The sequence below is a fragment of the Lissotriton vulgaris genome, chromosome 5, assembly GCF_964263255.1.
Source record: "Lissotriton vulgaris chromosome 5, aLisVul1.2, whole genome shotgun sequence".
NCBI classification, from domain to species: Eukaryota; Metazoa; Chordata; class Amphibia; order Caudata; family Salamandridae; genus Lissotriton; species Lissotriton vulgaris.
Genome location: NC_141693.1, coordinates 1,830,157,504 through 1,830,181,983, shown reverse-complemented (window position 1 = coordinate 1,830,181,983; position 24,480 = coordinate 1,830,157,504). Strand labels below are relative to the sequence as shown.

General features: G+C 48.3%; 1 protein-coding gene across 5 annotated transcripts in view; it reads right to left on the bottom strand.

The window, feature by feature from the left end:
- The window catches only part of CBX1 (chromobox 1), a 157,691-nt gene that overhangs the window by 15,016 nt on the left and 118,195 nt on the right, over window positions 1-24,480 (bottom strand). For all 5 annotated transcript variants that reach the window (XM_086924272.1, XM_086924271.1, XM_086924274.1 and 2 more), the window contains one exon: window positions 1,239-1,333. In XM_086924272.1, coding sequence (XP_086780398.1) covers window positions 1,239-1,333 — 95 coding nt within the window. The remainder of the gene's footprint in view (window positions 1-1,238; window positions 1,334-24,480) is intronic.

Here is a 24,480-nt window from a genome sequence, read left to right as displayed (position 1 = left end):
AAATAACATTTGCCTGCAGAGGACGGAAACATCAAACTTTGGCAGTCCATCATAGAACATTCAAAAAACAAAGCGAATGTGACATGGTATGTCACATGTTACATGAGTATAGGCATAGGCTGATTGTCTCAAGAATTTTTTTATAAATGTAGGCACAGATTACGAATTGAGGATATTGAATTTATTATTTTTTAGTTTAGTTTGTGATCTGTCCAGTTTCATTTGTTTATGCCAATCCCTTTTCAGCTGGGTTTTTACATTATAAATTAATGGGTTATCATTTGGCATGTGGTAATATAAGGAACATAATTTAATCAATTGCAAATGAATGTTTATTCTGCTGAGTCTTTTTGTACCGTAGTTACCCCAGACGAAGGGCAGTGGCCTGAAAGACATTGGGTATATTTTTACAACGTTAACTAATGGTGATGGTGAACTGCCATGTGCTTTTGAGAGGAAAGCCTGGATTGCCATTTCGTTGAACTGTTAACCTGAACTTGATATTTGGAAGAAAAAAGGAAAAAAAGAGTATTAAACAAGGATAACCTAGCTAAAGTTGAGTTAAGATTGTTTCAGCATACTGAAATGTTGTTCTTTGGTTGTGCATCCTGGGTCTGGTATACCTGAAGAGGTTCTGCTTTTTTCAAAATGTATTTTACACGAGTGGACAGAGCACGATACCGGGTTGCACAACAAAAATTGAGCATTCACAGAAAACTAACTGTAACTTTGGGTATAAAACTTTAGTGCATTCTGTCATCTTTTGAAGTTCACTAGACAAGTCTCACTTCATCAGAGTGAAGACATGCTCCATGCTACCATCTGGCTGGAAAACTAACTCACATTTTGTTGCCGTACCATAAAATTGTTTCATTACAGCTTCGTGCAAAAGCTTTGCATGGCTGGAGGTTTTTTAGAGTTTATAGGAGTCAAGAGATTCCCACTACCAGTATATGAGAGTGTAAATAGGTATAAATCTCACACCACACAGAAGGAAACCAGCCTTCATGGTCCGACGACACAAAGGGGAAACACAAAAACACATGAGCAATAGGAAGCAGAAAAGACTGAAACAAGCATTGGTTGGACCCTTAAAAAGAAAGGATAAAATAGAGCCATTGTTCATGGAGCGAGGAGCACATACAAGAAGAGAACCATGCCGGGATGACGAGGCATGGTAGGATGTCATTGCTATTTACAAAGGTGATGGCAGCTAAGTAAAGCAGCAGAAGGCTCACCATTTCATAAGAAACATAAGCTCCCCACTGGAGTCTGTGGCGCCGATGATCCGCTCTGGTTCCAAGCCTCTTGAAAAGCCACGTGGTTTCTCTACCTACAAGTATCACAAGTAAAAGAAAAATACACAATAAGCACACTTACTCCTCTATTGATGTTGCATGCACTGTGCTATATATAAGCCTTGAGCCTATCCCTTCTCTTCTTAGGCACTTCGTCTTTAACTTGTAATGTTTGAGGAAAGTACATCTCAGGAAGGTAACTGCCCCACATAACTAATGAATCATATGAAATCCCTTCGATAATTACACAACCAAGACCCTTTTTCTATGCATTTCTTTTCAATCCCTCCTTCACAGACACTGCGATAATGTTGCCTAGTTTTTTTACGGAGTTTTATATAACGCGAACTTGACCCGAATCGGGTATCAGAGCGTTTTACATAGCACCAGTAGTGTTACAACAGGACACATTCTACTAGTTGTAGATAAATGGAGATAATAATTTGTAGATAAATGGAGATCATTTTGACTGCGAGAATCTTTTTGAAAAAGTAGTGAAAGTAATGTATTTAGTAGTGTATGCGACTGCCAATTACGGCTTCACTAAGCATTAAATAGAAAATAGCATATACCTCTGTCAAATTGTGAAATCTTTAATCAGAAATATATTTTGTTCAAAACTCAAACTTCCAATCACCCGCTCTGATAAGGGAGATGAGGTAATTGGAAGCCAGTAATTCATTGCTTCATTCAAGGTCTGAAACAAGACCGACAGTTTGTTAATGACATAAGGTACATTTATAGCATAGTACACGACTCATTAAAAAATCCCTGATAAAATACACATCAATGATACAGTGATTTATAAAAACGTGAGGTTCTTTTTTAAAATAGTCTGCCAATCTAGTCTGAAAGTTAAAAAAATTATTAAAACACCTTTAGTCAAGAACATAGTGAGGAACGAACGCTATGTAAGAAATTATATTCTTCAAATGTTAAGTACAAAAATAAAGAAAAACACTGACTGAATGTAACCCTTCTGAGGGGACCCATCCCTCCATACTAAGAATCCCTTTACCTATCTCAAACCGTAAGGGCCTGATTTCAAGTAAAGGTGTTATTTATCGCATCTGGTAAATAACGATACCCAAAGGTTTGTTTTGTATCGGGTGTGATAAATAGCCCCTATTACGAGTTAATGGGGAACATCATGCGGATTTTGGTGTTAATACACCACAATCTGCATGGTCCAGTAAATACCGTACACATTTCTCTGTAAAATTTTACCAGGTTGGAGCTGCTGAAATTTAACAAAGCTTGAGGTATTTAACGCTTCCGATAGTTATGAGGGGCTAAATATAACCAGCAACTACAATATACACAGAAACTATTAAAGTGCATTGCTGTTTTAATATCAATGCACTTTAATGGTTTCTGTATACATTGCATTTGTATTGCTGCTAAAGCGTCTATTACTGCTGCTAACTCGTTTTTATGACCGATTTTAACATTTAATGCCACTGTATAATAATTTGCTGCTATTTTCGGATCAAGTTTACCTGCACCGTCACTTTAGTTACGCTCAAATTACTGTTTTGGTCTGTGGTCGTACTTTTTTAAATGGAAAATGTTATTGTAATTTTAGTGATGTGTTTGATCTTAATGTGTTTTGTTATTATGTTTATCTTTTATGACCTGTCTTCAGAAGGCCCAATAAAGAAAAATGTAATTGAACCAGCAACTCCTAATCAGGTCCTAAGGCTATACCTAACCCAACCTCATTGTTCTATTTTTCTAAACTCAGGCATAAGAGCTTTTCCTTTACCTATCTTAAACTCCAATTCTATAATTAACCCAACCTCAATTATTTTGCATACCTTAACATGAGGGCTTTCCCTTTACATGTCTCAAATCCCATGTCTATACCTCACTTCAACTTAAACTCTTGCCCACACCTTTTCTTTCACTCTACTCCTATACCGAACCCTAAACAGATAAGAGCACCAAGATTCACCAATGCCAAAGATACAAAAATGTTCTTGAAAATCTCAGCTTCAGACATTCAATGACTCAAACAATACCTGCACATCCACCAGACCTAGATGCCCAGCACCTCTTCTACAGAAAGGGAAACCATTTCTTCCAGAAAGTGACTTCAGAACTTGTATTCAAACCCTTATACTCTTGCATGTGGATGGTGCCAAGGGCGACCTAGACAACGCAGCAAGTCTCATTCACGGTCCGAAGAAATATGATCACATAACCCCTAACCGGATGAAACTCCATTGGCTCCCCTTGTCTGCACCCAACACCTTCAAAACTAGGTGCATCGCTTGCAAAACCATAATGAATAGCACCCCCGTTTATTTTGCAGACAAGCTCACCATCTCTGCTAGTTCTTGGCTGTCAGAGTCCCACAAGTCTTACCTTATACTTGTGAGGCGATCTCACAGAGGCGACATGAACCACCACCTCCTTCTCCCACTTTACCCAAGTAGATGCATGTATACTGACCAGGATGGAGATGGGACCGGGGTAGAAACCAGAGATGGGAAAAAGATGTCTTTCTGTAAACCAAACTGAGGGTCTTGCTACGTCCCTGGAATCCCTCTAGCACTCAGTCTGGAATGGAAGTATAGGGGAACAGCTGTTACCTCTAATGCACACCAACCCCCTTCTGCCTTAAGGACTACTTAACACATATAGGACAGTACGGTTACCACGTGACACCAAGGAAGTCATCAACAAAGACAGCAAAAGAACAAGCGCTCCTGCACATATACCAGGAAACAGTTAAGTACTTCAGTGCACCAGGGAGTGCACGAGGAAACGCTCCTGCGTTTAAGTAGCCCAAAACAAGGTACCAGCGCTCCTGCGCGTGAAGACCAAAATCAAAAACCAGCGCTCGTGTGCAAATAATAAAGAACAGTATGTAAATATTCTAACACACTCCTGTGCGTAGATGTCAGAGAAACCAAGGAATAAGGCTTCAACGAGGACGAACAGGCAAGGAGAATGCCTGCAAGTCCTGACAGTCTCGTAACTGCGAAATGCTAAGAGCAGCCACACTTCGCTTGAAATTGGCAACCAAAGAACAGCGCTCCTGCGCGTGTCAACCTTGGGCACCAGCACGGCAACGAAGGAACAGCAGGCATTCCAGATCTCCAAATACCTGAAGAAGGACATGCTCGGTCTCTTCGTCTCGTCCAATGGTGGCAACGGCGTTAATCCAATGCGTTGAAGCAGTGGGAACCGCCGGCGGTTATGCGCGTCAACCCGGAAGCGATGTGACCGTAGTGACGTCCGCTTCCGACCACCTAAGCTAGACCACCAACCCGGCTCCACATCGTGAAGCCCCCCTCACGCTTCGTATGCATACGGAGTTCATGCAGCTCGTCCATAACTAGGACATTGGCATACGAGCAGCCAGCACTCCATCAGGTAGCAGACTAAGAAGAATAAAAAAGAACAAACAAGGCAGCAGCTATTTTCCATCTATGCACCCAGTCTCAGGAATATCTTCACATCAATGATGACTGTCCCCTACATTGCTCCAATGTAAAAAAAGTTTGAAGGATACTTCTTTAAAAAACATACATTACAATGTATTAGCAGTCTAAGAAATGGGCTACCTCTCCTATCGCCCATTGATTCTGTGTTGTTTATGACCCTGTACAGAGCTCTTCTGCCTTTTGGCTAGGTTTGAACTATAGAAATACCATGTAACTAGAGTCAAGTGTTTCCGCTGAAACGAAGGAAGCACTTTTTGCAAACATTCTGAATTCAGACCAGCATGACTAGCCACTCAGCAATTTGTTTCTTTTTCTAAAACATTCTCCCAAAAAGGGGGTTGTTTCTGAAAAACAATGAATGTTTCTGTCTTGCTGAGAGTTTTTTTCCAATGCATTAGAAACACTTTTTTATCCTGCTCAGAAATACCATAGCTTGTAGGGCGGTCCAGGGCAGGAAACAAGGGCATTAGAAGGCAGCCTTTGTAACATCATTCAGCAGTGCTCCTGCTTTGGCTGGCCCACAGCTACTGAGTGCTCATTGGCGGCACCAACTTGGAAACAAGTGGGAACTGAGAGGTGGGCGGAAAGACTATTTGCTTATTTCTGGCAGAGGCACTGATAGTGCCCACCTTTGTGGGCCAAAGTTCCATTTCTGTAGTAGCCCTCAAGCTTTCTGGCATAAGGCCAGCCAAGGAAGGATGACACAGGGGGGAAAAAGCTAAGTTACTCATGCAGTGCACAATATTGGAGCCAGCACCTATGCTTTGACAACATATAATTGGCTGGCACACTTCACACGGGACCCATCACTACCATGCTAACTTCGCTCAGATCCTTCGGGAAAACAATTGGTAACATTGTGATACGTTGTCACACAAAAAGAGGATGGACAGAATACTGAACATTGTTGAACACAGATCTGGGCCTACATTCATTGCTTTTTTATTCGCCACGCCATTCCAGCTTGGACCCAGCCATATGAAATCAGTCTTGACCCTGCTCCCCATAAGAACATTCTAGCCTGAACTGCCAGGCCAGGTCCTTCCTCAACTGGAATCGAGCATCCTGGGACCAGTTTCAGGGTATCAACCCTAATCAGCCAGGCTGGCTTGAATCCGGTGACATACAGAGCACGGGACCTATAATTGGGCATAACCATTCCACTTAGGGCGAAAATTGCACCTCAAAAAGATGATGAACGGAATGCTGAACATTGTCAAATATTCACCCCCCAGTGGAGTACCAAGGCTGGCATGCCCAGGTAGGGCCTACTAGGATGAGGGTAAAGGATGTCTGACTCAGCTTAAGAATTACGAACTGTAAGAGCAAGAGAGGTGGAAAAATGTAGGCAAATATCCCTGACGAGTTCATCCATAGTGCATTGTCTATGGAGCATGAGTGTAGTAACCTTGGCACCAAAGTTTGGGCAGTTTGCCTTTTTGGCAGTGGCAAACAGGTCTATGTGAGAAAACCCCCACCGAAGGAAATAAATAAATAGGGTCTGGGGGTGGAGTTCCCACTTGTGGACTTGCTGATGTGTCCTGCTGAGCAGGACATCCAAGTCATTGAATGTACCCTGTCGTTGACCCTGAATGTACTCGAAGACCAAATGCACTGTGTGATTTATCGCCTACCTCCAGATGCGCTGGGGCGAGTACATCCCCCCTTGCTTTTGTAGGTAAAACATGGCTGTGGTATTGTCCATGCAGACTAAACAACCATGTTGTGAATGAGTGGAAAGAATGCTCGAAGACCAAACTAAATAGCCAGCAATTCCAGGTGGTTGATGTGGATGCCCTGCTACGTGGGTGTCCACAAGCCTTGGATTGTGTTATCTTGCAGATACACTCCCCATCTAGAGAGCGAGTTATCCGTGGTGATGGTCTCCTGTAGAATTGGGTCTGGAAAGGGTATCGTGCAACAGGTTGTTCATTCCATCACTACAGAGAGCGATGTGTAAGGCTCAAAAATCAACACAAGATCCTCCCACATTCCCTCTGCCTAAGACTACTGTGCTGCTAGGCACTACTGTAAGGGGCGCATGAGTAACCTTGCATGAGGAAGCTATTGCAAAGCAGTACACCATCATGCCTAACAAACGCATTACTATCCTGACCGTTACCTGACGATCTGGCTGAAAAAGAGGTATTAGATTTTGGAAAGTGTTGACCCTGGCCAAGCTTGGGTAAGCTTTCCTCACCCTTGAGTCTAGTTGCCCGAGGAAGGGTTGTACTTGGAAGGCCTGAAGGTGAGATCTGGCTATATTATAATGAAGCACAACCTGGGAAGGTCGATGATTGTCTGCCAGACATTTCTTCAGCGTGGTGCCCTTGATCAGCCAGTCGTCTAGGTAAGAGCACACATGGATGTCAGCCTGCCTGAGGTTAGTGGCTACAACGGCTAGTAACTTGTTAAAGACTTTTGGGCTGTTGTGACCCCGAAAGGAAGCACCTTGAACTGATAAAGTTGTCCACCCACCACAAGCCGCAGGAATCTTGGATAGGCGGGGTGAATGGGAACATGGGAGTAGGCATCCTTCAAATCGAGGGCAGTCATAAAACTGCCTTACTGCAACAGAGTGATGACATCATGAAGTGTGACCATGTGAAAATATTCTAACAGACGTGACTTGTTGAGGGATCGGAGGTTGAGTATAGGCTTTAGGGAGCCATCTTTTTGGGAATGAGAAAGTACAATGAGTACACCCCTTTGGCGCGATGCAGTGCGGGCACAGGCTCTGTGGCCTCTCTGGCTAGTAGAGCGTGCATCTTCTCTCGGATGCTGGTGTTCTGTGAACAACTTGTGCGGCATGGGGGGATGCTGGGTGGTGTTGGGTGAGTTCTAAACAATATCCCTCCCGTATGATGTCTAGAACCCAGCGGTCAGAAGTAATTGCCTCCCAGTGAGGCAGAAACCTCTGCAACCTGCTCCCAACAGTTGTTGGATGGTCTGGGGAAAGAAAAGACTGTCACTGTTTTAGGGCAGTGGCTCCTTAAGGAGCTGCCGCTTTGCCTCTTGTAGTTCCCTCTATACCCTCCCCTGTAGTAACCCCATGAAGGGGTCTTCTGCTTTATCTGGTGTAGGTGGTGGCAACTGTCATGGCTGCGCTGTGGTAACATGGACAGCAAAGGGAGCCGCGAGCAGTGGGAGTTTATAGGGTGCCCATGGCCTTCGCTGTATCAATGCCCTTGATCTTTATGAGCATCACATTGACTTAAATGCTGAATAGATGCTTGTCATCGAAGGGCATATTAAGAAGTTGTTGCTCTACCTCCGGTTTAAAATGGATACACATAGCCATGCATGGTGGTGGAGAAGGAAATCAGAATTAATGCTGTGAGCAGCCCGGTCTGTGGTATCCAGAGCGCACTGGATGTTGGTATTGAAGATAATCTTCCCATCTGTTACCAGCTCATGCCCCCGCTTGCAATATTGTTCTGGGAGATGTTGGATAAGATCCTCCATCTGGTCTCAGAGTTGCGATCATACTAGGAGAGTAAGCCGACGGAGTTGGAGATGAGACACTGTGTGGCGGACTGCGCTGTCACATGCTTGCCAGCACCATCTATTTTCTTGTTCTCCTGGTCGGGAGGGGACGCATCCCCTGTGCCTTGGGAATTTGTGTGCAGCAGTGGAGAGGTGCCTCTGTCCTGGCGCTGAGGCTTCCCGGGCGTTGGCTCCAACAGAGAGTTGAAGACCTCCTTGAAAGCCAGTCTCATTTTGTGGCGATCCTTGGTTGGCAGAACAGTCTTAGCCGTAATCCTGTCCATGCCTGGCTGGCTGTGGATCCTCTGCTGGCAGGCGTCTTGATGTTCCTGTAGCCTCTGTAGGAAGAGGGTCAGCATCCAGGATGCCCCAAAATGAGTTCAGGCTCCGAAGCTTTCAAATCAGAGTGTGACCGAGCAGACATCTTCTGAAGCTGAGGCAATGTGACATGCTCGACGGTTCCGAAGGGTATTCCTGTCATGGAACACAAGACACGCAGCATAGGATTCATCTTGGTGGTCCGGGGACAGGCACAGGTTACAAACTTTGTGCAAGTCTGTCCTGAGATACTTAGTGTGTTGGCACAACAGGGAAGGCGCCCATTACATCACATGGACATTCTGGACTGTTGAAGGTGATGGGAGTCGTATGGGTAGAACCCCGCTGAGAATTTATCGACCACAAAAAAACAGTGTCAAAGTACACCAGGCAGATCAAAAAGGGACAGTGCCGAAGGCCCAGTGAGAACACCAAGTAGCGGTGAACTGAAGCTCCCATATACAAGCCTGAACCAGGTGGTGGAGAAAAATAGTCTGGCTATGGAGCCAATGGCCATGCGCATTGCCAACAAAAAGTGGAGTCACCACACCTCGAGACTCGAAAAGACTTCTTCCAACAAAAACAAGTTGCACATGTCCGAGACCAACACTAGATGGCAGGAGTAAGCACAGTATGTGTGTCTACAGCTACACATTGCTTAGATAGATGGATCATCTTTTTTTCTGACATATTTAAGCAATCTGTTGTTGTCTTTCTTGATGACATTCAGATTTTTTCTAATGATCCTCTTTCATACCATTGGCGTGTTAGTCAGGTGTTAAATAGACTTTGTCAAAACTAGGTTTACTGCAAACTAGAAAAGTGCAATTTCGATCAGCCTGAGGTGGAGTACTTCGTTTTTCATCTAAACAGCACAGCAATTTCCACTGATCAGAGTAAAGTCTCCGCCATCCTAAATTGGCCAACCCCTTCCAATGGCAAAGAGATCCAGTGCTTCCATGGGTTTGCTATTTCTACTGGCAATTTATCGGAGACTTTGACCAACTATCTAGTGATATCACCCAAATCCTAAAGGAGGATATGCTCTGTCAACGTTTCAATGGGATGTTCAAGCCGAAGCCTTTTTAGGGCTCGCCTGCTGTGCGCATGCGCATAGCTGGCGAAGCTCTATAGGGGCTTAAATAAGCTTTACCTAGACTGGCGATTGACTGGCGATTTGATGCTGTGCCCGTGGCTTTTAGGTCAATGCGCAAGCGCATTGACCTAAAATGCGCGTGCACATCATCAAATCGCCAGTCAATCGCCAGCAGCACTCCTCCCCTGCTGCTTCACACCCTCATGCCGCTCTCCCCCGCTCCGCCCCCTCCCTTGCCCGCCGTGTCGCATTTCTCATCCCCCCTCCCCACAGCAATGCCCTCAGCCGGCCGTACTTTCACTTTGACGGCCGCTGGCCGTCTCTCGTGTTTCTCCTTGTTTCGCTCTGTCCCTCATAGATATTACGCGGCTAGGAGGGGAAGGGGTCGTGTATAGCTTTCTGCTTTAAGATTAGTTGTTGTGGCTGGCAGCGGCCACTTAAAGCAATCCTTCCTCATCCTCGCTTGTAATCAAAATAATGCATGCATGTGCGCATACTTAGAGGGGCTCGGAGTCAGTAATTGTCGTCCATTGATCTTTTTAACTGTCAATCTCACCACATCATACAATATGGGGCAGTGAGTCACCGTATGAGCAAATCGGCTCGTATTCTCTTATAGCATTTTGTCTCCTCACGTCATCTGCCTCAAGTGTGCTTCACTGCCAGTGCTGCAGGGACAATATCGTTTTCTTCAATTTTTAAATATTTTTGGGGGGTTTAAACGAACTAGAAAGGGGTTCTCTTTTCAGAGTACCGTGTCTGCTAGGAAGCACCCGTGGTGTTATGCTAAACTCCTATGCAGAGCTTGCTTTTATTTTTAAATTAACATGTTTATTGCCAGCATATAGTTAACATTTGTTTCTGGTAGTGTATGCTTGCAATACAAAAAAAATGACATGGCACCAGCTTCCCCTCTGCCAGTGCTTTCTTTTTATATGTATATATTTTGGATGTCTTTTCTCTGACGGGCTCAACATCGAAGTCCACAACACCAGTTCTATCCCATGCAGTTACCTCCTAATGCTTTTTTAGGTCTCGCCCACAGACCTAATGTGGACAGTCCCAATATGTACACTGTTTTTTACTCAGGGGCGCCGTAGTATTATGGGTCTTATATCGTCCACAAAAAGCACCGGCCAAGCACAAGTTGAGACCTGTTGGTTGGCTTTGCTTGTTTTATGTAGCTCTTCTGCCTGGAGCTGTGGTAGCCGACGTTGCCAGGGCACAGATTAGTGGCAGTGGGCGGCTGACTGTCCTGCGAAGCATGTTGTGACTGTAGGTGTCACGGGTCATGGAGAGGCAGCATAAACCGCTAGACTGTCACCTGCCGTGGCTTCTCGAGCGATCCTGTCTGCGCGTTAATGTAGCCATTTTCATACCCCCTTGCGAAACCTACCTACTGTTCTTGGTCCGCCAGGTTCCTTGAAGCTGGATGTTTAGAGAGCGATATGTCTCTCTTGTTTTTGGCAGTTTGCAGTTCGGCTGACTAGAAAAATTGCTTTTTTCTGTGTGTTCCAGAGTTCATTTGTATGCTTTACTTAATTTTTTTTAAACTTGATTAACCCCTTCACTAATTAGACTTTTTCTTCCTTACGTGTACCCGAGTTTTGAACTCCTTCTCAGTGATGGTGTCCTGTGAAGTCTTTGTGTGGCTCTACCTCATTAAAACCAATGAATGCTTTGGAGCACGGCTGCACATTTAGGGCCGAGGTTTATTGTTCATCTCCTCCCCGCCCCCTCCCCTGGAGGGTTTGAATGCGCATTGTTTGTGTTGAGGAAGGTCACGTGAGCACTCTCTGCAACAGCCCACCCCCAAAAGGCACGTGCTCATCTCCCAGCTGGCTGCTGCTTTGACACAGGCCGACACTTCCTGCCGTGCGTTCCTTGCCCCCACCCCGAAAGAATTTGAGATGGCATGTTTGACCTCCGACCTTGCTTATCCATCCCAGTCCTCTTCTGTTCTTAATTTCAGCTTCTATACCCCTGCACACCAACTGTTTGAAAACCACGTAGGGTATACTTATACTGGGTTAGACTTTGGCACGTCAGTAATGGGTTTATGTGGTCAGCGGAATCTTTTTGGGGGTGGAAATAGGGGAAGAGGGTGTTATGCCAGGCACCCTTTGAGGCCTTATTGCCTCCTTGTGCTTTCACCAACACATCCACCATCACCTCCACATCCAGCATGACATCCACCACCACATCCACCACCACCACATCCACCACCACCACATCCACCACCACCACCACCACACCCACACCCACCACCACTACATCCACCACCACATCCACTACAACCACCACCCCATCCACCACTACCACCACCACCGCATCCACCACCACCGCCGCATCCACCACATCCACCACCACCACATCCACCGCATCCACCACCACATCCACCATCACCACCACATCCACCATCACATCCACCATCAAATCCACCACCACATCCACCACCACATCCACCATGACATCCACCGCCACATCCACCACCACATCCACCACCACTTCACCACCGCATCCACCACCACCACATCCACAGCATCCACCATCACATCCACCGCCACATCCACCGCCACATCCACCGCCACATCCACCGCCACATCCACCGCCACATCCACCACCACATCCACCACCACATCCACCACATCCACCACCACATCCACCACATCCACCACCACCGCATCCACCACCACCACCACATCCACCACTTCCACCACCACCACATCCACCACCACCACATCCACCACCACCACATCCACCACCACCACATCCACCACTGCATCCACCACCACCACATCCACCACCACCTCATCCACCACCGCATCCACCACCACCACCACACCCACCACCACTACCACCACCACCGCATCCACCACCACCGCATTCACCACCACCACATCCACTACAACCACCACCCCATCCACCACTACCACCACCACCGCATCCACCACCACCGCATCCACCACATCCACCATCACCACCACATCCACCATCACATCCACCATCAAATCCACCACCACCACCACATCCACCACCACATCCACTACAACCACCACCCCATCCACCACTACCACCACCACCGCATCCACCACCACCGCCGCATCCACCACATCCACCATCACCACCACATCCACCATCAAATCCACCACCACATCCACCATCACATCCACCATCACATCCACCGCCACATCCACCGCCACATCCACCACCACATCCACCACCACTTCACCACCACTTCACCACTGCATCCACCACCACATCCACCACCACCACCACATCCACCACCACCACATCCACAGCATCCACCATCACATCCACCATCACATCCACCATCACATCCACCGCCACATCCACCGCCACATCCACCGCCACATCCACCGCCACATCCACCGCCACATCCACCGCCACATCCACCACCACATCCACCACCACATCCACCACCACATTCACCACCACTTCACCACCACATCCACCACCACTTCACCACCGCATCCACCACCACCACATCCACCACTCCCACCACCACATCCACCACCACCACATCCACCACCACCACATCCACCACTGCATCCACCACCACCACATCCACCACATCCACCACCACCTCATCCACCACCACCTCATCCACCACCTCATCCACCACCGCATCCACCACCACCGCATCCACCACCACCACCACTACCACCACCACCGCATCCACCACCACCGCATCCACCACCACCACATCCACTACAACCACCACCCCATCACCACTACCACCACCACCCCATCCACCACTACCACCACCACCGCATCCACCACATCCACCACCACCACATCCACCATCACCACCATCACCACCACATCCACCATCACATCCACCATCAAATCCACCACCACCACCACATCCACCATGACATCCACCACCACCAAATCCACCACCAAATCCACCACCACATCCACCACCACCACATCCACCGCATCCACCACCACATCCACCACCGCATCCACCACCACTGCATCCACCACCACTGCATCCACCACCACTGCATCCACCACCACTGCATCCACCACCACCTCATCCACCACCACCTCATCCACCAACGCATCCACCACATCCACAACCACCACATCCACAACCACCACATCCACCACAACACCACCACATCCACCACAACACCCACCACAACAACCACAACACCACCACATCCACCATCACCACCACATCCAGCATCACATCCACCACCACATACATCACCTTCACATCCACCATGACATCCACCACCACATCCACCACCACATACACCACTTCCACCGCATCCACCACCACATACACTACTTCCACCGCATCCACCACCACCGCATCCACCACCACATCCACCACCACCACCACATCCACCACCACCACCACCACAACCACATCCACCACCACCACCACATCCATCACCACCACATCCACCACCACCACATCCACCACCGCATCCACCACCACCTCATCCACCACCTCATCCACCACCGCATCCACCACCACCACATCCACCACCGCATCCACCACCGCATCCACCACACCCACCACCATCACTTCAACCACCACATCCACCACCACTTTCACCACATCCACAACCACCACATCCACCACCACCACATCCACCACATCAACACCATATCGACCACCTCCACCACATCCACCACCACCACCACATCCACCACCACTCCCACATCCACCACCATCCCCACCACATCCACCACCACCACCACATCCACCACCACACCCACCACCACATCCACCACCACCACCACCACATCCACCACCACCATATCCCCCAGATCCACCACCACCACATCTACATGTGTGTGGCTCTGTGTGTGTGGGTGCAAATGCAATGTTCTTGGATTGTCGTCACAATAAAATACACTGAACATAATCTTCACAAAAGTTATTTACAAACGTTTAAGCTATTGCCATTATAAATTACAATAACTTTTATTTAAGTATTAATTATTTACAAAATTAAAAGCCATTGTTATTTGTAATATCAATACATCTAAGTCACGTAAATACAACACACATTGCATTACAAATGCTATAGGTGTCACATTTGCAAAAGTTAAAACTATTGACATTGTAACTGACAAAGCTATTAATTTTGCTACTTTCAAAACCAACACATAAATAAAAAAAGTGTCATTTACAATACCAATAGCTCAAACTTTCCTAATGCGAGACCTATTGCATTTCCAATGCTTGTTTATTTAAAATAAGTCTTAACACATGGTCCAATTCTTCGACATCCAGCTCCAACAAAAAGAATGTATAGCTGAAGCGGACTCCTCCGAACAAGCCTTTGGTGCTGTACTTCTACATCCTCAAGAAGACGACTGTTTAGAACATACTATTTTCTAATTTTTTCGTTTACTATACAACTCTGAAAGAAATTACTCTATTCTGGAAAGGGAACTTCTGGCCATGCAAATGGCCTGTTCCGAATGGAGAAATTCTTGGATAGAAGACTCTGAACCCTTCGAAATTTAATCAGGTCATCTTAACCTTCAATGTCTCAGAAACGTGCAGTGCAGAAATAGTGACCAGGCTTAGTGGGCCTACTTGTTCAATCAGTACGACTTACGAGGCCACTGAAGTCATCTGTGGCGTACCACAAGGATCCTCACTCAGCCCCACCCTCTTCAACGTATACATGAGCCCCCTCGCGACCATCGCCCGCCAACACAACCTCAACATCATCTCTTACGCAGATGACACTCAACTAATCCTTTCTCTCACCAATGACCCCAGCACCGCCAAAACTAACCTACACGAAGGAATGAAAGAAGTTGCCGAATGGATGAAACACAGTCGCCTGAAACTGAACTCAGATAAAACAGAAGTCCTCATATTAGGTACATCCCCCTCTGCATGGGACGACTCTTGGTGGCCGGAAGCCCTTGGAAAAGCACCCATCCCGACAGACCACGCACGGAACCTAGGCGTCATCCTGGATTCTTCACTCTCAATGAACAGACAAGTCAACGCCGTATCCTCATCCTGCTTCAACATTCTTCGCATGCTCAAAAAAACATTTCGCTGGATCCCAAACCCTCCAGAACGAACGGAGTATGAGTAGATTTAACACCTCTGGCCTTTAGCCAGAAAGTCATGACACATCCTAAGAACTTCAACCTTCAGTGGTTTCGGTGGAATGAATAAGAACTTGCTTTTGAACACCAAATCGAATTTGTTTGTGAATTATTCCTTGCAAAGTTTTCCATTCTTTCCTAGTGACTTTGGAATAGTCAGTTTGCATTTTCTTGTGAAAATACTATGTTACACCAATAACTATATGAGAAAAACAACTATACCAGCCAAAGGTTGATGGAGACCCTGGATATCTGCATGAAAGGCAATCCACTAGAGTGTTCTTAATGCCAGTAATATGAGTAATAATAGTCAAGTCAAGTCAAGTCAAAGAATTTATATAGCGCACTACATACCCAGAGGGTCTCAAGGCGCTTAGGGAGGGGAGGAGGATTATTTGTCAAATATCCACGTTTTAAGTTGCTTTCTGAATGCTAGGTGGTTCTGGGTAAGGCGCAGGTAAGTAGGGAGTGAGTTCCATGTTTTAGCAGCCAGGTATGAGAAGGATCTGCCTCCCATGGTGGTCTTGTTGATGCGAGGTACAGTGGCGAGGGCTTGGCTGGAAGAACGTAGTTGGTGGGATGGGGTGTAGAAGGACAGTCGAGAGTTGAGGCATTCTGGTCAGATGTCGTAGAGTGATTTGTGTGCGTGGGTTAGCAGTCGGAAAGTGATTCTCTTATTGACGGGTAGCCAGTGGAGGTCTTTCAGGTGACCAGAGATGTGTTTGTTGCGCGGGATGTCTAATATGATCCTGGCTGAGGCGTTTTGGATTCGTTGGAGTTTCTTCTGGAGTTTAGCGGTAGTACCTGCGTAGAGGGTGTTTCCGTAGTCCAGTCGGCTCGTTACCAGAGCATGGGTGACTGTTTTCCTGGTTTCGGTGGGGATCCTCCACAAGTGCATAAACTGATAGCGGTCCTTTTACTACTTGCCAAGCACTTTCCCAGTTCAGTGATCTTTCCCTTTTTTGTTTCTCTTTTTCTTCTTTTTATTAATAGCAGAATACAGATTGCAGTACTTATTCTATATATTCCTGCTGTTATATCATTGTCAACTATGTGACTGATGCAACCCTGACCTAATAGAAATATATATTTTTTTAAATTATGATTTTTGACTGGAAATCATTTTGTAAGTCCCTTCGGATTGAGGCTGTCCTGTCCTCTGGGGTTCATCCCCTCACTAATGCACAAACGGAAAGGCTTAATCAGGGTCTTGAGCAGTATCTTTGATACTTTTGTAATACCACGCAGAGTGCTCCTCTTTTCTACCTCGCAGAATTTTCTTATAACAATTCTGTTCATAGTGGCACTATATAGACAATGTTCCTGAGTATGAGGTACAAGAGATTATGATTCTTAGGTAGAATCTACAATTCTTGATTTACTGGAGGGGTTACCATATTAATGAAAGGTCTTGGAAAGATCATTCTTCTGTTCATGCCTGAATTCTGGGCCACTGCTTTTTAAGTCAGTTCACAGACAAAAGAGGGGCATACTGTCATGCCACTGTCTCACACCACGCCGAACTGCGAGGCGTTCTTGGGCAGGCAAGGTGTCCAAAAGGCGGACTATAGGAAGAGTTTAAGGAGTGGCGGCAGGGCCTCCCCTGCATTCACTTACCTCGTGGTAGCCAGCCTGCTGGTAAGATTCCTTACACCTCTGTTCTTCTTCTTGGGAAATAACCTCCAGGAGGCTCTTTCAGTATCTCTATTGCCCAATACTTTCTTCTTCCACGAATCCTCTAGTGAGGATTCTTGGAATTTAATTAGCCCTAATCCTAAATGGTGGCCCGTCCATTGGCTATGATCGGACCTACCCAAACCATCAAGGCAGGAACTTTATTGCTGATGTAATTTCTGGTTTTGGGGTAAAAAAAGGTTTAGAATTACTTTTCCTTTGCATTGTAATGCATGGACAGTTCTATTGATCGCGTATTCGCTCCTGCCCGGTTTCTAGTAATCCTTAGTTCCAGTTTGGCTGTTATTTTGTCTTCAGTTACTCTCTGGATCTTCCTAAAGTTCAGTCGCCTAGGTATTTTTCCTGCTGCTACATCCCCATTGGTGCCATCCTTGAGTTTTTTTTATCCCATTGAGCTTCGGTCTTCAACTGAGGATTCTTCTGGAAGGCACTATCTGCTTAGATTCTCTAAAGTATAGATGGCATCAAGGCTACTGGAAGGGGTCGCCCTTATCTCTGGCAGACCAAGACTGTTAAAACGTGGGCCTCTCTGTCAACTCACAACAAAGGGTCTTAAACTAGCATCAGTCCCCGGACAGTCAGGACACTCTCACATGTAGTAACAAGCATTTACAATGCAATGGTTTTGCCTTTGGTAAAGTTAGAGCTATTGGCATTGCTCTTGACACTCTGAAGCTCCACTCTGCACTCTGAAGCTCCACTCTGCACTCTGAAGCTCCACTCTGAAGCTCCACTCTGAAGCTCCACTCTGAAGCTCCACTCTGAAGCTCCACTCTGAAGCTCCACTCTGAAGCTCCACTCTGAATCTGCACTCTGAAGCTCCACTCTGAATCTGCACTCTGAAGCTCCACTCTGCACTCTGAAGCTCCACTCTGAATCTCCACTCTGAAGCTCCACTCTGCACTCTGAAGCTCCACTCTCCACTCTGAAGCTCCACTCTGAAGCTCCACTCTGAAGCTCCACTCTGAAGCTCCACTCTGAATCTCCACTCTGAATCTCCACTCTGAATCTCCACTCTCCACTCGGAAGCTCCACTCTGAAGCTCCACTCTGAAGCTCCACTCTGAAGCTCCACTCTGAAGCTCCACTCTGAAGCTCCACTCTCCACTCTGAATCTCCACTCTCCACTCGGAAGCTCCACTCTCCACTCTAAATCTCCACTCTCCACTCTGAAGCTCCACTCTGAAGCTCCACTCTGAAGCTCCACTCTGAAGCTCCACTCTGAAGCTCCACTCTGAAGCTCCACTCTGAAGCTCCACTCTGAAGCTCCACTCTGAAGCTCCACTCTGAAGCTCCACTCTGAAGCTCCACTCTGAAGCTCCACTCTGAAGCTCCACTCTCCACTCTGAATCTGCACTCTGAAGCTCCACTCTCCACTCTGAATCTGCACTCTGAAGCTCCACTCTCCACTCTGAATCTGCACTCTGAAGCTCCACTCTCCACTCTGAAGCTCCACTCTCCACTCTGAAGCTCCACTCTGAAGCTCCACTCTGAAGCTCCACTCTGAAGCTCCACTCTGAAGCTCCACTCTCCACTCTGAATCTGCACTCTGAAGCTCCACTCTCCACTCTGAAGCTCCACTCTCCACTCTGAAGCTCCACTCTGAAGCTCCACTCTGAAGCTCCACTCTGAAGCTCCACTCTGAAGCTCCACTCTGAAGCTCCACTCTGCACTCTGAATCTGCACTCTGAATCTCCACTCTGCACTCTGAATCTCCACTCTGCACTCTGAATCTCCACTCTGCACTCTGCAGCTCCACTCTGCACTCTGCAGCTCCACTCTGCACTCTGCAGCTCCACTCTGCACTCTGCAGCTCCACTCTGCACTCTGAAGCTCCACTCTGCACTCTGAAGCTCCACTCTGCACTCTGAAGCTCCACTCTGCACTCTGAAGCTCCACTCTGCACTCTGAAGCTCCACTCTGCACTCTGAAGCTCCACTCTGCACTCTGAAGCTCCACTCTGCACTCTGAAGCTCCACTCTGCACTCTGAAGCTCCACTCTGAATCTGCACTCTGAAGCTCCACTCTGCACTCTGAAGCTCCACTCTGAAGCTCCACTCTGAAGCTCCACTCTGAAGCTCCACTCTGAAGCTCCACTCTGAAGCTCCACTCTGAAGCTCCACTCTGAAGCTCCACTCTGAAGCTCCACTCTCCACTCGGAAGCTCCACTCTGAAGCTCCACTCTGAAGCTCCACTCTGAAGCTCCACTCTGAAGCTCCACTCTGAAGCTCCACTCTGAAGCTCCACTCTGAAGCTCCACTCTGAAGCTCCACTCTGAAGCTGCACTCTGAAGCTGCACTCTGAAGCTGCACTCTGAAGCTGCACTCTGAAGCTGCACTCTGAAGCTGCACTCTGAAGCTGCACTCTGAAGCTGCACTCTGAAGCTGCACTCTGAAGCTGCACTCTGAAGCTGCACTCTGAAGCTGCACTCTGAAGCTGCACTCTGAAGCTGCACTCTGAAGCTCCACTCTGCACTCTGAAGCTCCACTCTGCACTCTGAAGCTCCACTCTGAAGCTCCACTCTGAATCTCCACTCTGAATCTCCACTCTGAATCTGCACTCTGAAGTTCCACTCTGCACTCTGAAGCTCCACTCTGAATCTGCACTCTGAAGCTCCACTCTGAATCTGCACTCTGAAGCTCCACTCTGCACTCTGAAGCTCCACTCTGCACTCTGAAGCTCCACTCTGCACTCTGAAGCTCCACTCTGCACTCTGAAGCTCCACTCTGCACTCTGAAGCTCCACTCTGCACTCTGAAGCTCCACTCTGAAGCTCCACTCTGAAGCTGCACTCTGAAGCTCCACTCTCCACTCTGAATCTCCACTCTCCACTCGGAAGCTCCACTCTGAAGCTCCACTCTCCACTCTAAATCTCCACTCTCCACTCTGAAGCTCCACTCTGCACTCTGAAGCTCCACTCTGCACTCTGAAGCTCCACTCTGCACTCTGAAGCTCCACTCTGCACTCTGAAGCTCCACTCTGAAGCTCCACTCTGCACTCTGAAGCTCCACTCTCCACTCTGAAGCTCCACTCTCCACTCTGAAGCTCCACTCTCCACTCTGAAGCTCCACTCTCCACTCTGAAGCTCCACTCTCCACTCTGAAGCTCCACTCTCCACTCTGAAGCTCCACTCTCCACTCTGAATCTCCACTCTGAAGCTCCACTCTCCACTCTGAATCTCCACTCTGAATCTCCACGCTCCACTCTGAAGCTCCACTCTGCACTCTGAATCTGCACTCTGAAGCTCCACTCTGCACTCTGAAGCTCCACTCTGAAGCTCCACTCTCCACTCTGAAGCTCCACTCTGAAGCTCCACTCTCCACTCTGAAGCTCCACTCTCCACTCTGAAGCTCCACTCTGAAGCTCCACTCTCCACTCTGAAGCTCCACTCTCCACTCTGAAGCTCCACTCTGAAGCTCCACTCTCCACTCTGAAGCTCCACTCTCCACTCTGAAGCTCCACTCTGAAGCTCCACTCTGAAGCTCCACTCTCCACTCTGAAGCTCCACTCTGCACTCTGAATCTGCACTCTGAAGCTCCACTCTCCACTCTGAATCTGCACTCTGAAGCTCCACTCTCCACTCTGAATCTGCACTCTGAAGCTCCACTCTCCACTCTGAAGCTCCACTCTGAAGCTCCACTCTCCACTCTGAAGCTCCACTCTGAAGCTCCACTCTCCACTCTGAAGCTCCACTCTGAAGCTCCACTCTCCACTCTGAAGCTCCACTCTGAAGCTCCACTCTCCACTCTGAAGCTCCACTCTGAAGCTCCACTCTGAAGCTCCACTCTGAAGCTCCACTCTGAAGCTCCACTCTGAAGCTCCACTCTGAAGCTCCACTCTGAAGCTCCACTCTGAAGCTCCACTCTGCACTCTGAAGCTCCACTCTGAAGCTCCACTCTGCACTCTGAAGCTCCACTCTGAAGCTCCACTCTGCACTCTGAAGCTCCACTCTGAAGCTCCACTCTGCACTCTGAAGCTCCACTCTGAATCTCCACTCTCCACTCTGAAGCTCCACTCTCCACTCTGAAGCTCCACTCTCCACTCTGAAGCTCCACTCTCCACTCTGAAGCTCCACTCTCCACTCTGAATCTGCACTCTGAAGCTCCACTCTCCACTCTGAATCTGCACTCTGAAGCTACACTCTCCACTCTGAATCTGCACTCTGAAGCTCCACTCTCCACTCTGAAGCTCCACTCTCCACTCTGAAGCTCCACTCTCCACTCTGAAGCTCCACTCTGAAGCTCCACTCTGAAGCTCCACTCTGAAGCTCCACTCTGAAGCTCCACTCTGAAGCTCCACTCTGAAGCTCCACTCTGAAGCTCCACTCTGAAGCTCCACTCTGAAGCTCCACTCTGAAGCTCCACTCTGAAGCTCCACTCTGAAGCTCCACTCTGAAGCTCCACTCTGAAGCTCCACTCTGCACTCTGAAGCTCCACTCTGAATCTGCACTCTGAATCTGCACTCTGAAGCTCCACTCTGAATCTGCACTCTGAAGCTCCACTCTGAATCTGCACTCTGAAGCTCCACTCTGAAGCTCCACTCTGAAGCTCCACTCTGAAGCTCCACTCTGAAGCTCCACTCTGAAGCTCCGCTCTGAAGCTCCACTCTGAAGCTCCACTCTGAATCTGCACTCTGAAGCTCCACTCTCCACTCTGAATCTGCACTCTGAAGCTCCACTCTCCACTCTGAAGCTCCACTCTGAAGCTCCACTCTCCACTCTGAAGCTCCACTCTGAAGCTCCACTCTCCACTCTGAAGCTCCACTCTGAAGCTCCACTCTCCACTCTGAAGCTCCACTCTGAAGCTCCACTCTCCACTCTGAAGCTCCACTCTGAAGCTCCACTCTCCACTCTGAAGCTCCACTCTGAAGCTCCACTCTGAAGCTCCACTCTGAAGCTCCACTCTGAAGCTCCACTCTGAAGCTCCACTCTGAAGCTCCACTCTGAAGCTCCACTCTGAAGCTCCACTCTGCACTCTGAAGCTCCACTCTGAAGCTCCACTCTGCACTCTGAAGCTCCACTCTGAAGCTCCACTCTGCACTCTGAAGCTCCACTCTGAAGCTCCACTCTGCACTCTGAAGCTCCACTCTGAATCTCCACTCTCCACTCTGAAGCTCCACTCTCCACTCTGAAGCTCCACTCTCCACTCTGAAGCTCCACTCTCCACTCTGAAGCTCCACTCTCCACTCTGAATCTGCACTCTGAAGCTCCACTCTCCACTCTGAATCTGCACTCTGAAGCTACACTCTCCACTCTGAATCTGCACTCTGAAGCTCCACTCTCCACTCTGAAGCTCCACTCTCCACTCTGAAGCTCCACTCTCCACTCTGAAGCTCCACTCTGAAGCTCCACTCTGAAGCTCCACTCTGAAGCTCCACTCTGAAGCTCCACTCTGAAGCTCCACTCTGAAGCTCCACTCTGAAGCTCCACTCTGAAGCTCCACCCTGAAGCTCCACCCTGAAGCTCCACCCTGAAGCTCCACCCTGAAGCTCCACTCTGAAGCTCCACTCTGAAGCTCCACTCTGAAGCTCCACTCTGAAGCTGCACTCTGAAGCTCCACTCTGAAGCTCCGCTCTGAAGCTCCGCTCTGAAGCTCCGCTCTGAAGCTCCGCTCTGAAGCTCCGCTCTGAAGCTCCGCTCTGAAGCTCCACTCTGCACTCTGAAGCTCCGCTCTGAAGCTCCACTCTGCACTCTGAAGCTCCACTCTGACTCTGCACTCTGAAGCTCCACTCTGAAGCTCCACTCTGAAGCTCCACTCTGAAGCTCCACTCTGAAGCTCCACTCTGAAGCTCCACTCTGAAGCTCCACTCTGAAGCTCCACTCTGAAGCTCCACTCTGAAGCTCCACTCTGCACTCTGAAGCTCCACTCTGAATCTGCACTCTGAATCTGCACTCTGAAGCTCCACTCTGAATCTGCTCTCTGAAGCTCCACTCTGAAGCTCCGCTCTGAAGCTCCACTCTGAAGCTCCGCTCTGAAGCTCCACTCTGAAGCTCCGCTCTGAAGCTCCACTCTGCACTCTGAAGCTCCGCTCTGAAGCTCCACTCTGCACTCTGAAGCTCCGCTCTGAAGCTCCACTCTGCACTCTGAAGCTCCACTCTGACTCTGCACTCTGAAGCTCCACTCTGAAGCTCCACTCTGAAGCTCCACTCTGAAGCTCCACTTTGAAGCTCCACTTTGAAGCTCCACTCTGAAGCTCCACTCTGAATCTCCACTCTGAATCTCCACTCTGAATCTCCACTCTCCACTCGGAAGCTCCACTCTGAAGCTCCACTCTGAAGCTCCACTCGGAAGCTCCACTCGGAAGCTCCACTCGGAAGCTCCACTCTGAAGCTCCACTCTGAAGCTCCACTCTGAAGCTCCACTCTGAAGCTCCACTCTGAAGCTCCACTCTGAAGCTCCACTCTGAAGCTCCACTCTGAAGCTCCACTCTGAAGCTCCACTCTGAAGCTCCACCCTGAAGCTCCACTCTGAAGCTCCACTCTGAAGCTCCACTCTGAAGCTCCACTCTGAAGCTCCACTCTGAAGCTCCACTCTGAAGCTGCACTCTGAAGCTCCACTCTGAAGCTCCACTCTGAAGCTCCACTCTGAAGCTCCACTCTGAAGCTCCACTCTGAAGCTCCACTCTGAAGCTCCACTCTGAAGCTCCACTCTGAAGCTCCACTCTGAAGCTCCACTCTGCACTCTGAAGCTCCGCTCTGAAGCTCCACTCTGCACTCTGAAGCTCCACTCTGACTCTGCACTCTGAAGCTCCACTCTGAAGCTCCACTCTGAAGCTCCACTCTGAAGCTCCACTCTGAAGCTCCACTCTGAATCTCCACTCTGAATCTCCACTCTGAATCTCCACTCTGAATCTCCACTCTCCACTCGGAAGCTCCACTCTGAATCTCCACTCTCCACTCGGAAGCTCCACTCTCCACTCTGAAGCTCCACTCTGAAGCTCCACTCTGAAGCTCCACTCTGAAGCTCCACTCTGAAGCTCCAATCTGAAGCTCCACTCTGAAGCTCCACTCTGAAGCTCCAC